This window comes from Drosophila subpulchrella, chromosome 3R (assembly GCF_014743375.2).
Source record: "Drosophila subpulchrella strain 33 F10 #4 breed RU33 chromosome 3R, RU_Dsub_v1.1 Primary Assembly, whole genome shotgun sequence".
NCBI classification, from domain to species: Eukaryota; Metazoa; Arthropoda; class Insecta; order Diptera; family Drosophilidae; genus Drosophila; species Drosophila subpulchrella.
The window spans coordinates 6,435,364-6,449,349 of record NC_050609.1 but is presented as its reverse complement, the minus strand read 5'-3'; the positions used below and the strand labels follow the sequence as shown (position 1 = coordinate 6,449,349).

Sequence of the window (13,986 nt, the reverse complement as noted above, 5' to 3'; positions counted from 1 at the left end):
AATTTAAATTTAAAACGGTCATTAGGGTGGACCTGTCAACAGGATGGTGTCTCTGCTATGTCAGCAAAGACAGACTCCATCCATTTCAGCGTTACCGTTTGGAATAGTTTTGGTATTTTTAATTTGTGTTTTGGTATATACCGAAAATAAGCCATGGATATTCGATAAAGAATAGCTGAGTGCCAAATAAACAAACTAGCAGTACGTCCGCGAAAAGACGAAATCTTCCCGGAGAAAATAACGAGCTCGCTTTCAACACCATGCAGTCGATGACGCGGACGCGCGTACAGTAGAGCCCCCCCGATAAAGAACCCGGAGTCCGCAGGGCCAGAAACTACAGGCAGCGTGCAGAGATTTTGTGGTGTGTGTTGTGTGGGAAAAAAACGAAACGAAAAGAAAAAAGAGTGAAGAAGTGCACGAAAATAAACGCAAAAAATCAATGGTCAACCCCCCCCCCCCCCCCCCCCCCCCCCCACATGGGAAATCCAAGTCCCAAGCACCGAGCCCCCAAAGACCTTGAGACCCCAGACGAGACCCCTTCGTCGGACCCACACCCTATCTATCTACACATCCACATACTTTCCATCAGCAGCAGCGTCTATTTACATTTTCACCCCACCTGGCGAAACGGACAGGTGTTGTCACAAATCTTCGATTTGCGCGTAGAAATGGAGTGCCAAATGCCAAATGTTGAATAACCCAGACCAGTGTGCATGTATCACAGAAACATGCGCAAACCTAATCAGTGCTTTTTGCCAAGATAAGGGCTCTTTTCGAAGAGTTTGGCTCGCATTTGCTTTTGCTTTCTGGTACTGCCTTGGCTTTGCCCACATTCAAACGCAGCTGGCTGGCTGACTGTTTCTGATTTCCAACTCTCGGGAACAGTGACTCAACCTATCCGATACGATCCGCTCGCAGCCCCATCATAACCAGCTATATCGTCATAGCCAACGCAGGTCTCTCGCTCGCTCGCGCTCTTGGCCGTAATTCGGGTTAAAAAACCATTCAAAACCGTAAAGACAATACTACCAATCGATTCGAAACCCCAAAAATTCCAATGAGAAATACAGTTGTTGATCGTTTCTCCATACAGTGGCACTTCCATAACTGAAACTCCCTATAGATCAAAACTTTTTATTTGCATTACACTGTGAAAAACCAAAGTTGATATGGATATATCATAAATCATTAAAGGGTTATTCGAGTTTTACTCTAATAATTCAGTAAAAACAATAATACTCTTCGATTTCAACATGGTCCAACATCCATAACTCAAACGATCTATAGATCAAACTATAGTTCAATTAATTATCTTTATTCGTCAAAGGCTTATAAAAGCTTGGCTCCAATAATACGGCTTAAAATAACACCATTCAATTCCAATATAGCTTAAATACCATAACTCAAACCCTCTATTCGTAAATCGAATTAATTATTCAATACACTGTCGAAATATGTAATTCCACATCTCGATATCTCTATAACTCTAAATTTCCCAACCAGGGTACGGCCCGTAGAAGTTCGACTGTAATTTTGAGTGCCTTTATTGTTATCATCTTTCTTTTTTTCGAGGTCGCCAGTGCATTGTGTTATTAAATTAATACATTTAGCTTTTGTTCATTTGCGTATTGTTTTCGCCACACAATAACATGCGTGTTGTGTCGTATTGTGCAGGGAAACCAGCCCAGATCCCCAGATCCAGCTCCAGACCCAGATCCATCGACTCCGGCCAGATGAGCAGCGGTATGAGGTCGCAGGACGGTCCGCGGGCGAAGGTCAATGCCGCCAGCACGCTGCTCACCCAGGAGGAAAACGAAGCCGTCTTCAGGCTGCTGGGCAAGAAGTGTCAGGTGAGTGGTGATGATGCATAATAGCCCAACGGGGGTGATTAATAATTAGGCAATGACACGATTGTAATCCCTCCTCCCTCGCCCTCGCCCTCGCCGCATAAATCCCAGAGCTTGATGAAGCACTTCCTGCGGCTCAAGTGGCGTCGCCCATCATGTGCGAATATTATTCGAAGCTTCGCAGAACCTCGGTAACCCTATATCATTGGTCGGTTGGTCGACAGCTGTTGCTGGCTTATTTACCAAATTTCACTGGCACACTGCTTAACATAATCTAATGGTTTTTTGTCCCATTTATTGGTAGCGGAAACTTTAAGAACTTAGAAATTTCGTATAAATGAGCTTAAGGAGCTATTATAATGCTATACCAGTCGAAAACTAAAAGGTCCCAAACCATTTTTAAAACTTGAAAAACCGTTATTGTAGTTTTAAAAATGTTTCTGTAAAACTCTCATTAGGTTTGTATTTATTTAATCTTAAAGTATTGAGCTAAATTATTTATATCTTTATATTACTAGGAAGTCTACTTGACTTAAAGCAGATACCCATTCAAATTGCTCTGCAAAAAAAAAAACATTAATCATTATAACACAGCTGTTTTATTGTCCTTATAGATAAAAGAAAATAAACTACTTTTTACGCAGAACCATCATGAATAATATAGTATTATCGCTATAATTTTATCGGTTTCTGCATTACATAGTCATTAAATCTTTTTGACATTCTTTCTTTCTCTGAATCCTAATTACAGCAACTACAAATTTTCCTGTGCTGCTCAGTGTTGCTAGAACAATTCGTTAGACTTTGTTGGCATTACCAATATTTACCTATCATTGCTTAGTACTTTATCAGCATATGGCTCAAGCCGCATTGATAGGCTACAAACGCCATTGTTTGCCTTTCTTGATTAGTTTTTATTTTTTACTCCATTTACCCCACTTTTTTGGTGTGCCAAAGCAAATGCTGGTGCAAAATAAAAGAGAAACCGGAGCCTTTGGGTTCTTCGCCTCATTGGGTCGCGATAAGTCGTTTGTTATTTGGTGCCCAACTTCGGTGGAACCTTATCTTATCAATCCATCCGCCCGATGCGAATCACCGGCCAATGCCAAGTGCGATAAGAATGCCCTCAAATTGGAGTGGAAACTTGGAATGTGACCATTTAACGGTGGCCGTTATGCGGATAATTATGGTGTGCACAACATGAGAAAATCGCTCATTTCGATTCGCAATTCACGCTTTGCTAATTCGCAACTTTCCATTGACAAAACATTTCCAAATGCATTTGAACCCGGCCAAAGTAATGCAGCCAACCGCTGGTTAAGGTAGTTAGCCCCTCCATATTCACGCAGAAAAAACAAACTCACTTAGTACCATTTTTCATATTTTACCGATTCGTTTATTGACCACAAATACCACTTATACAGACACAATTTTAATAATGTTGTCCAGGGATCTATAAATTGTATTGATAATCCCACATTTTTCGAAATGCCCTGCTCTCTGAGATAAAGAAAAGGATTACCTGATATTTTTCAAGACCAAGCCTTTAAAAAACTGTAAAAAATATTAATCGTCATAATATATCTTGTTTTCCTTGTATCGTATACTCCCTGCCTTTTGTAGTGGATGACATAGTGTCACATTCATCGTGTGATAACACTCAAAGCTGCAGCTTAGTAAACCCGATGTTGATATTGTGGTTTGCCAGTTAACGCAACATTTGCTCGCATTTATTTGTATACACTTATTCAACGCATTTTTCTGCAAAAGCCGGACTTTCTAATTGATGTTTATGTTTGGCTTTTGTTAGTTTTAAGGCTGATGACTTAATTATTAATATATTTCGTTTACTTTCTAAAGAATTTTTCGAATCATTGTATATATTTCTTTAAAAGATAAAAATAGCAATGACATTCTTTAAATATATTGCGAATCAAATGGCAGCTATATTTAGCTACATAAATGTTTACTTTTAATGTGACATAATAAATTTACCACAGGGCGTATGGGTATTTTTACCGCTTGGCCCATATGGGTGATTTTCTACCGCTAAGCCCCTTCCCATCCCCCTTAGACCCCCTTTTAACCCGCTTTTTGTTGGCCAAACGTTCGGTGGCAATGACCACTTTTTGTTGTCGCTGGTTTTCCATCGATTTTAATGCTTTTCAAAAGAAACAGCAGCTTGTACGTAGAAGGCAAGACATCATTTTTACAATGCTACTTATGTATGTCCACACACAAGCTTGCCGAGTAAAAAGCCAAAGCTAAGCATCCAATAAAAATTCAAATGTTCACAATTTCGCACTTGCGAGATATTCAGATACAAGTTGTGCGCTGTGTGAATGTGTGTGGGCTGGAAAGCATCCACATCCACATAAGCATGAACATCCAAATCCAAAGCTATATAAAATCCACTGGCTCGTCAATGTCTCTTTCTCTTTTATTTGAGCCAAAGGTCAGCTGCAAACGCTTCTGCATGGCCATTACCCATCCACCCATCCATCCATCCATCCATCTCTAATGTCCATTAATTGATAATGTTGGATTACTGCTCGGCTGTTCAGCTGCAGTGTTTCAATTACCAGCACGTAACTTTTTTGGATCAACGCCATCAATTAGCCACGAGGGTCACTCCTTGGCCTCGGGCAAATGCCAAATTTTAGGGCCACAAATCACACACTCACTTTTATCGGGCTTTAAAAAGCACAAGTAATTTCCGTGTCCTTGCTGGGAAAATGTACTCGAAATTAAGGACGCTTTGCCTTGACTTTTCTGGCGGTATAGCTTGTTTTATATTATAACTTTGGCAAGTGTCCTCATGCGGCAATTCTGTGGCATCCTGCACTTTTCCATCTGTCGCCAGCATTTCCTGTCTGGGTCATAAACGACGTCTTCGTTAACACAGAGGCACACATGAAACAATTCTTTATCAATACTAACTTTTCAATTTGATCCGACTTTTTATCCGAATATTGTTTTATATATATTTAAGAAGAAACTGTTCTTGATAAAGGAACCCTTAATATGAGGACCTTCAAAAACAAAGACTGTTTAAAGTGCATATGACTGATATTTTTAAGAGAACCCAGTATAAATATGGAAACTTCTAAAACAAAGACGGTTTAAAGGCTATATTTCTGGTTTTTTTGAAGGAATTTAATACTAAGATAGGACTTTTTTAAGCAAACACTATTAAAAATGAATATTGAAAATAATTTTTGGAATAGAACTGATCTAATAGTCTTATTTTTCCCTGTGCACATTATGGGTTTCCGTTGCACTTCAACAATATTCGCACCGATCGGCGGAGAGGTCTCCACTAGACTAATGTCCACCGACTAGACTTACGCCCTCCATCAACCGGAGCTACGTGCTCCCCATCTTAAGCGGCGGCGGGATTGGCCATCCAATCGACTCCCGGTTGCAGTTGCTGCAAGAGCTGGCCAGGGCAGGCTAATCGGTATTCAAAAGAGTTAACACATACTGGGGGCCATCGACTCGATGGCCAGAAACTAGCGAAACCGAAAGTCAGATGAGCTTTTCAGCTCGAGCGCGACAGTTCATTGAGTTCGTGGTCGTCGTCGTCGTCGTTGCCTTTGGATTGATAGTTGCATTCAAATGAGGCGAAAACTGAAGGTGTTGGAAGGCTTTTGTTCGGCCGCATTAGATAATCGCCCTGGGCCTTTCTATCGATGGTCATAATTTTGGGTGTGTAACGCAATCTTTGTGCTTGCTCCACTTTCAGACGCTGAACACCGCCGTGGTGCAGATCTACAAGACGGAGGGCAGTGCCCATGCCCATTGGAAGAAGCGGTACACCGGAGTCGTCTGCTTCGTGAAGGACAGCGCCATACGGTCCTACTTCATGCGAGCCTACTGCCTGATCAAGAATGAGCTGATCTGGGAGCATGAGATCTACGATGGCATGCAGGTGGTCAAGTCCAGGCCCTTCCTGCTCACCTTCGAGGGCAGTGTAAGTATTTCTTCCAACCCATTTTCAATTGAGGTATCTAATATTTTTTTAATTCTTTTCAGGATGGTCATGTAGGACTAAACTTTGTTTCCGAAGAGGAGTGCGATTCGTTCTTTCGCATTGTGGACGCCACCATTGAGACGCGCAACCGGAAGCGGCAGGACAAGCGCAACCGGCAGAAGAGCCAGCAGGCGCCCAATGCTCCACTGCCTCCGGTGCAGCGGGAGCCGGCCAGGCCACCGCCCATGCAGGGTGGCTTATCCGCCACGGATGGCGTTCAGTTGCGTAACAACAAGATAAACTCGGTGACCCTGACGCCGGCGCCAGCGCAATCTAAGAACTTCCTGTCCAGCAGCTTTGGGATGGGTAACCAGGCGAAGGACAAGAAGCGCAAGGTGACCAAGGCGGACATCAGCCAGCCGACTAACTTTGTGCACATAAGCCACGTGGGCTGGGATGCGGACAAGGGATTCGATCTGACGGGCAACGAGAATGACCAGGTGCTGAACGAGTTCTTCCTCAAGGCCGGTGTCTCTGAGTCGGAACTAAAGGATCGGGACACACGCGCCTTTATCTACGACTTTATACAGAGCAACAATGTCCTGGCATCTGTAAAGCAGGATAGCGTGGAATCCCCAACAGAAGCAACGCCTCCCATGCCGCCACCGGTGCCAACCCGTCATCCTTCTGTAAGTTTTCTGTAATAATAATATAACTCTCATATATTTAATCGAATCCTCAAATTTAGAATGGCAACCAAAGAACTGCACCACCGCCGCCGGCAAGACAGCCACCGCCGCCAGTGCCCGTCACTGTGCCGGGCGCCGCGCGAGCTCCTCCACCACCTAGCAGGCCACCACCCATCAGCACAGCACCACCGCCGCCGCCAGTCAGTGCGCCCGTCGTAGCGGTAAGTCATCTTGTTCCGATTAAAATGGACAACCAATAATTGCTTTTCCATGGCAGCCCCCACCACCACCACCGCCACCACCAGCAGCAGCAGCGGTGCCGTCACCACCGCCTCCGCCCATGCCAGTGGGAGAGATCCCCGTCATAACGACCACGCACGCACCCAATCAAGCAGCCCGGCCAGCAGCTCCCGCCGCTCCGGCGGCTCCAGATCCACGCAATGCACTAATGGACGCCATACGCAAGGGAACCCAACTGAAGGTGAGTGAACAGGTGGTTAATTGGTTCATTATGATTAACACTGACTTTATTACAAAATTTCTTTCAACAATAATGAAAAGGTATTTTAATAGAAATTTTATAATAATGATTTGAGCAAAAAATAAATATTTAATATATTTTTTAAATTATAGTTCTTGGGATACTTATTCAGTTTAAACTATCATTTTAAATTTGGCATTTTTTTAATCATTAAGAAAAATGCTCTTAAAGTTCTTGGTACATGATAAAATAAAAATAAAAATTTATATGACATTTAAAGCGCAGATATTTTAAATGGTTATATTTTAAAAACCCAGGTTAAGTTACAAAGGAACGGGACTTCCTTTTTCAGTTATATTCATTTTTTAAAATAAATTCTTTTATGCAGGGTAAATTATACAAAGATTTTTAAATGGGAATGTTTTTGTGTTAAGTTCCATTTAGTTCCTCATAATTTTAATATTACTATAATCTCTCTTATCCCAACAGAAAGTGGACACGGCTGCTCTCAGCACTGGCAGCGGCGATTCTCGCAGCGATTTGATGAAGGACATCCGCCAGGGCACCGTTTTGAAGCCGGCCAAGGAACGAGAGCTGGGCAGCCAGCGGAATAGCGACAACGGCGGCGGTACCGACGCCCTGGCCGATGCACTGCGTCGGGCGTTGACGGTACGCGGCAACGCCATTCACTCGGACGAGGACGAGACCGAGTCGTCGGACAACGAGGACGAGTGGGACTAAGGGAGCTACGGATGACACGATGCGATAGGGGCAGGCAGACACTATTCCAAATATAAGCAATAATTTAATTCGTGCTTTGGCATTTTGATTTATCGTTAGATAAATCCCTGTAAATACTGTTAGTGAATTTTCATACCTCTTTAATTTAATTGTATGAGTTTAACAAACGCAAAAAGTACTAAAGGATAATCACAAAATGAGAAATTTTATCAGCAATTGCCCTCTTTCGTTTGTTTCGCATCACATTTGCATGCATATCCATAAAGCTGCTCAATTAAACATGAACGATACACATTCAATAATATATATGTGGGTGAATTTTGCAAACCCCGTTCAGACTACTGTGCCAAAAACTTGAGAACACCAAAATGTAAAACGAGTTTGTGAAAAACTAGAAATTCACCATGTCTGCGAACTGAAAAACTGTAAACTGAGCGATAGAAATTTATTATAGTGAATATATTTTATAAATCTATAACAAAGGAAAGGATCAAAGGAAAAATAAACTGTGACTACGCTTAATAAAGCCACAGTTGGGAATTATTAAAATACCATATTTAAACTAATAGATTTGCCCGCAATTAACCATATACTAAATTTACAAGTTTGCTCAGTAATAATTCACTACTTGTTGAAATAATAATTAACTAATGAAATAAGTGTGGCTAAACCAATCAAATAGGCGATGTATCCAATTCATTTTGACCATCAGGCTTCCTCGGGATCATATGGGTCCGCTAAAGCCGTCTATTATATCCAGTTACACCCAATCGATTTATCAATCGATTAGTAACTCATAAGTATTTTCTTTTTAGTTCGAGTGCATTTAATGCAAACTTGTAGTCATTTTTCTTCTGTGTGTTTGTATTTAAATCAAGATTACGTATTTGTATGTTTTTTCGTGACATTTTCGAAACTACTAAACCCAATAAGCTTGTCAGAGCGAGAAATTTATGTGGATCTGATTTTGGATTAATATGTACGCATGTCTTAAGAGTTTTGTGCGATTTATGTATTTAAATACATATTACTTACATATGCTAATATATAAGCCATTAATTTATGTAATAAAGTTGTGTATATCTAACTTAAAACTAATGCTATCCGTAAAAAGTTTATTCGCAATTCATGGTATAAATTATACGCTCGGGCTTTTGTAGCTCCGATTCTATCCAATTACCAAAGCATGATTTACCAATCCATACATATTTACAATTTTAAACTAAACTGAGGAAAAACATGCAGTTGTATATTGGGTATGGCCTATCAGCTAACCGTAGTCTATGGATTTACGTTTTCCTGAGCCCCGAGCGCATCATCTTGTAATTCGCGCTCAATGTTGGCATTATTATTGTTCTCGGCGATTTCGTTGATATTAGAGTCATCGTTGGCCACTTGGCAACGGGGCGGCCGTGCCTCCTCCTGGTCCAGATCCTGCTGCTGCTCATTGATGCGGTTCTCAGTCTCCTCAATTGGCCCAGCCGAGGGTCCCGGTAGCACTTCCGCCAGTAGGGCCGGCTGCTCTTCGTGAACTAGTAGCTGCCCATCTTCCACAAGAGCCCGTTGCTGCTCCGAGAGCTCATGGTTGAGCACATTCTGCTGCTCCTCGTCGCACGTATAGTTACTTTCTATGTTAGCTGCATCGCACGTAGGCGTGGCCTGTGCTTCACTGTCTTTGGGAGCGTTAAGGGAAACTGTTGCCAGAGAGTCTGCATTGTCTGGTTTCTCCAGAGATTCTGAGGGTTCATTGGGCGAATGTGAATGACTGGCTGCAAGGGTAAGGTCTTCAGGTATATCAATTCCAAGGTTAAGCGGAGCAGAACTTCCACTTGGGAGGGATTCATTCTCGTCTGCAGCGACATGAGACATCCCAATAATAGGTGGACAAGGGTATTGATTCTCAACTGAAGCAGCCGACTCTTTTTCAAGATTAGAGCCACCGTTTGCCAAGGAGTGATCTTCAATAGCAAGGTGAGAGGATTGAAGTTCGTCACCAAAGTGAGAAGCACCCTCATCTTGCGATTGTCCCGCGAAATCTGCTGGAGGGGCAACATCGTTTGCAGCAGTCAGCTGCATTTCATGATCGGATCCCACATCTGCAAGAGATTGGCTTCCATCTTCAAGGGTGGATGCAGCATCCACCGAAGATAGGGCCTCTATAGCAATGGGCGTAAGGTTAGCAGCAAAATCTGCGTGGGTTTGGGGTTCAGATACAGGACTTCCATGGGATTGTACTGCGTGGTTGGAGTCAACCTCTGTAGAAGATTGTATGTCTTTTGTAGAAGGCGATGTACCTTTCTCTATCCCGGATTGATGTTCATGTGCTAAAGACTTGCTCTCGCTGGCAATAGGCGGAGGATTTTCACTGTTTGAAGCAACATCATGAGCAGAAACTGGTTCCGGAACGACTTGACTGCAGATATTGGTTATGACTAAGCTAAATGCAGGCTCTCGTGGTTTTTGCGGAGTTTGCGGTGGAGTCTCCTCGGCTGGCAAAACTGCTAGTACCTCTGTATCCATTCTTTCTGGTTCCCCTTGTAACCTGTGTGATGTCTCCTCCGGCTCGCTTTGGGGTTCTAAGGGTGGCAGCTCGATTTCACGATAGATGCGCACTTCTTCGTCCTCCTCCATGGCTTCCTCGGCTTCGTCGGCCGAAGAGGCACTGTCATCGTTTCCATCGTCCTCGCCCCCATCGCCCTTCTTCAATCCGTTGCAGTGCATGGCCTCTGGGTCGGAAATATCTAAGTCCCTTTCCTGTTTCACGTTTAAGTTGTGTAGATCTAAACTTCCAATGTAGGCATCTTCCTCCTCCATCTTGTCATTGTGATTAATCTCTTCTGTGTCGCCTTGTTGTCCCTCAGGCTCCTCGTCCCCATAGCCGCGATTTCGAGGCTCCGGCTTAATGGATACATTCGGCATCATCTTAACCGCCGACTCGCCACTAACCACAGCTACGATCTGTGGCAGAGGAATCTGCTTCGGAGGCGATTGCACCTTGCGTTGAGCTCCCGCAGTGCTTTTGCGTGCTGTGGACTTTACGGACTTCACTTTAGGCGGAGACTTCTTTTGTGGCAGCTCCTCCGCGTGTGTTCCGTCAGGGATGGCTTCTTCGGCCCTCTCCAATGGCATTGCCTCTTCTGCCATATCCACGCCACTGGTCACATGTGAGATCTGCATCATACGATCAAGCTCCATGCGATTCGGCTTGATATCTTCCTGTGTCTGGGCCATGCCCTCATCCTCTCCCTCGTGCTGTTCGCTTTCAATGAAATTGCTCTCCAACTGGGTCATGGGAATCGTGGTCATAACAGTGGCCTCAGGAGCATAATCAACGGGTTCTTGCTTGATTCTAATCGCGGGCTGCTGATCCTGAGATTCTGTTTGACGGTTCTCTGCCTCCGCCGATGTTTCCTTTTCGCGCTCCTTGTGCTTTCGTTTCTTCTTCTTTTTGCTGCTCCTGCCAGATGCCAGACCCGCCTCATCCAGATCATCTATGAGCGAAGAGTTCAGCTTACCATGGTTCTTCGTTATTTTAAGCTTAAGTTTCAAAGGCTCCTGCTTCACGCCCATCTGTTTGTCATAGGCATCGTCCTGGGGCTCCTGTTTGACCGATACACTGGGCACATCGTCACTGGCTGGGGCAATAACACTAGCTTCAGCGGATTGCCGTCGCTGTGCTTCCTCCTGTTGCGCTTCCTCCTCACTGTCATCGTTAGCTGCCTGGAAATCGTCTCCAAAACAAGGTGGTTCATCCTCCCCTTCCGGCTCGGGTTCGCTCTCGGCCTGCTCTGGTGCTGGTCCCGTGTCACTGATGTGCACCTCCGGCTCATGTTTTATGCTGACCAGGGTGCTTATCGTGTTCTTGAGCAATTGATCCACTCGCTTCATGTAATTCTTGGACGAGACCCTTTCGCTATTTCTGCTCTTGGTGGCACCCAGTCGATTGACTCCAGTCGAAGCCCGCAGCAGAGGCGATGAAAGGCGTTCCAGGACCACAACCGGCAGCATGCCCTCGTCTATCACGAAATCCGGCGGCACTGTGGTGGCCGGAGGAAGGCCCAGCAACTCCTCCTCTACCTCGTTCGTGATGCGCATCTGGGACTCATTGGTTACCGTCTCGGGCATGATGTGCTTCGAGTGATTGAGATAAATCTTCGCGCAGGTTGGGGCATGGCGCATGTAGGCCGCTTCGGTGTTTAGGGTGCGACTGCAGCCGCCGCACTTGCGTTTTCGGATGGCACAGCGGTGAGTGTTGTAGAAGAAGTTCGTTACGAAGGTCTTCTTGCACAGTGGGCACTCCCGGTCCAGGACGAGCAGCTGGACGGGAGTGGGCGGTGTGTGCTCGCGCATGTGGCGCGCAAAGGCATAGGCATTGGCCACGCTAGCATCGCACAGGGGACACTTGTAGGGCGTCTTCGAGAGCTTGTGCCACAGCTGATGGGCGCGTATGTCGCTCTGATTGTGGTGCGTCTGGTTGCACGCGTTGCACGTGTAGCGCGGTATCGAGGGCACATGCACCAGACTCTTGTGCTCGTCGGCCAGCTCCTTGCTAAAAAACTTTTCGCCACAAACGCTGCAAATGGACTTGCGGCCGACTTTTTTCCATGGTCCCTTGAGGTTGCTCTCCGATTCGGCGGGCTCTTCTTTGCTGGAGTTTGGAAATGGACGGTATTAACCAAAAGGGTACTATTCAAGGCTTATTATAGTTACATTTCAGGCTCTGTCTTGGGCTGTATGGGCGCCGTTTGTGGAGGCTGCAGCTTCTGCTTCTTGTGCCACACAAATGGCTCCTTCTTGACCTGTGGCTTGGCCATAAGGTTACTTCTTGGCCAGGTGGTGTCATCGCCCTTGCGTTTTCTGCCCCGTTTGCTAGCTGCTACAGAAATCTGAGATTCCTCCTTAACTATGGGCTTAAAGTCCATGAGCTGTGGTGGGGGTAAAATAAAATAGTAATTATGTACATATTTATTAACTACAATAAACTTATGTAATTTACCTTTGCGGGCTCTATTTGCTTCAGTCCCAGCAGGTTTCTCGTTTGTTTATTGGTGGCATAGCACATTTCCCGAAACTCATAAAAATCATTGATTTTATCAACGCACTGGCTGCACATTGTCTGCGGCATTTTGTCGTCCAGTGTCACCTGCAAAGGGATAGGGCGTTGGTTGACCTGGATAAGAACTAACTTGATCAGCTACCCACCGTAAAGCCCACCAGTTCGTAGATTTTCTGGGACATACTGGGCTCGTCCAGGTCGATGGGTTTGCCCTCATTTGGCAGCAGTATGTGCACTTTATCAGGATTGTCAATGCCGCACAGCCGACAGATCTTGCAGAGATTCGCCTTGAGGGCCGCGTCGATCTTGAAAGCGAACCGATCCATCTTGGCCGAATCCTAGCAGGTTATCTCAAAAGGCTTTTATCAACGGCTATTCGGCATTGCTAATTGTTTTATCTCAAGTTGAACTCGCATTTTGTTTATTCCACTCTACCATTTTCAACACTGCGAAAAGTGTTGGAAAAAATCAATGTGGTATCGATAGCATTGATGGGTTCATATCGAATTACGGTAAATAGTTGTTGTTTAAAATTTTAAAAATAATATTGTAATAAATTAGGTTTGTAAATTTAAAAAAAAATTGAACTTAATAACTTTGTATTTTTCAGAAAAGATTTAATTAAAATCTTTACTATCAAAGACAGATACCCAAATTGAAGAGCTTTAAAGCTTAAGTTAATTAAAAGACTAAATGACCCTACCACTAATTTAAAATAAAATTTCGACAAGTCCAGGTAGCTCTTTGATATTTTTCATAGACATTTGTTTAAATCGGTTTCAGTCAGCAACGATGACTTCATATGAAACCGGTTTTATTTTAAGAGCGTGACGTGCGTATAATAAGTGTTTTATAATTTATAATTTTTGTCTGGACCTTGTTCTTAATTTCTCTTTTCCTAATTACATATATTTTTAATTAACTCAACATAAAAGTATCGCCTTGTAGATTAAAGGTGTTTTTCAAGATAGTACTCTGAACAAAGAAGTTAAAAGTTACGCCGTATTGAAAAGAATATCTGTATTTCGTACAAAATAAATAAATCTTAATTTTTTAATAAAGCATTTATTTTAAAGTCCTGTTTAAAGGTTTAAAAATGTCTGGGATATTTAACTGTTTTATAACATAATTTATCTTTAAGAGGCATTCAAAAGATGTTTGTAGAAAGAATGTTAGTATTAAATGAAAAATTAATTCAA

The 13,986-nt window shown here is 43.6% G+C and overlaps 2 protein-coding genes across 2 annotated transcripts; one reads left to right on the top strand and one right to left on the bottom strand.

Moving 5' to 3' along the window:
• The first annotated feature begins 161 nt into the window (after nucleotides 1-161).
• Nucleotides 162-8,829, top strand: LOC119548624 (neural Wiskott-Aldrich syndrome protein). The gene is made up of 7 exons (XM_037856003.1): nucleotides 162-361; nucleotides 1,675-1,850; nucleotides 5,593-5,820; nucleotides 5,883-6,509; nucleotides 6,569-6,730; nucleotides 6,787-6,990; nucleotides 7,480-8,829. The coding sequence occupies exons 2-7, from the start codon at nucleotides 1,734-1,736 to the stop codon at nucleotides 7,729-7,731; spliced, it is 1,590 nt and encodes a 529-aa protein (XP_037711931.1). The 5' UTR covers nucleotides 162-361; nucleotides 1,675-1,733; the 3' UTR covers nucleotides 7,732-8,829.
• LOC119548616 lies at nucleotides 8,163-13,224 on the bottom strand. Its single transcript, XM_037855989.1, has 4 exons — nucleotides 12,934-13,224; nucleotides 12,728-12,874; nucleotides 12,442-12,656; nucleotides 8,163-12,379 (listed from the first exon to the last, which is right to left on the bottom strand). Exons 1-4 carry the CDS (start codon nucleotides 13,111-13,113, stop codon nucleotides 9,013-9,015), a joined length of 3,909 nt encoding a protein of 1,302 aa, XP_037711917.1. The 5' UTR covers nucleotides 13,114-13,224; the 3' UTR covers nucleotides 8,163-9,012.
• Between the last annotated feature and the right edge of the window lie 762 nt (nucleotides 13,225-13,986).

What these genes read in the sequence shown, in the direction of transcription:
- LOC119548616 (XM_037855989.1), bottom strand. Translation starts at nt 13,113, where the DNA reads ATGGATCGGTTCGCTTTCAAGATCGACGCGGCCCTCAAGGCGAATCTC. An exon ending in AGCAAATAGAGCCCGCAAAG is followed by an intron (nt 12,657 to 12,727) that starts GTAAATTACATA and finishes CCCCCACCACAG; the next exon opens with CTCATGGACTTTAAGCCCAT. An exon ending in CCCAAGACAGAGCCTGAAAT is followed by an intron (nt 12,380 to 12,441) that starts GTAACTATAATA and finishes TCCAAACTCCAG; the next exon opens with CAAAGAAGAGCCCGCCGAAT.
- LOC119548624 (XM_037856003.1), top strand. Translation starts at nt 1,734, where the DNA reads ATGAGCAGCGGTATGAGGTCGCAGGACGGTCCGCGGGCGAAGGTCAAT. An exon ending in TGCTGGGCAAGAAGTGTCAG is followed by an intron (nt 1,851 to 5,592) that starts GTGAGTGGTGAT and finishes CTCCACTTTCAG; the next exon opens with ACGCTGAACACCGCCGTGGT. An exon ending in TCAGTGCGCCCGTCGTAGCG is followed by an intron (nt 6,731 to 6,786) that starts GTAAGTCATCTT and finishes TTTCCATGGCAG; the next exon opens with CCCCCACCACCACCACCGCC.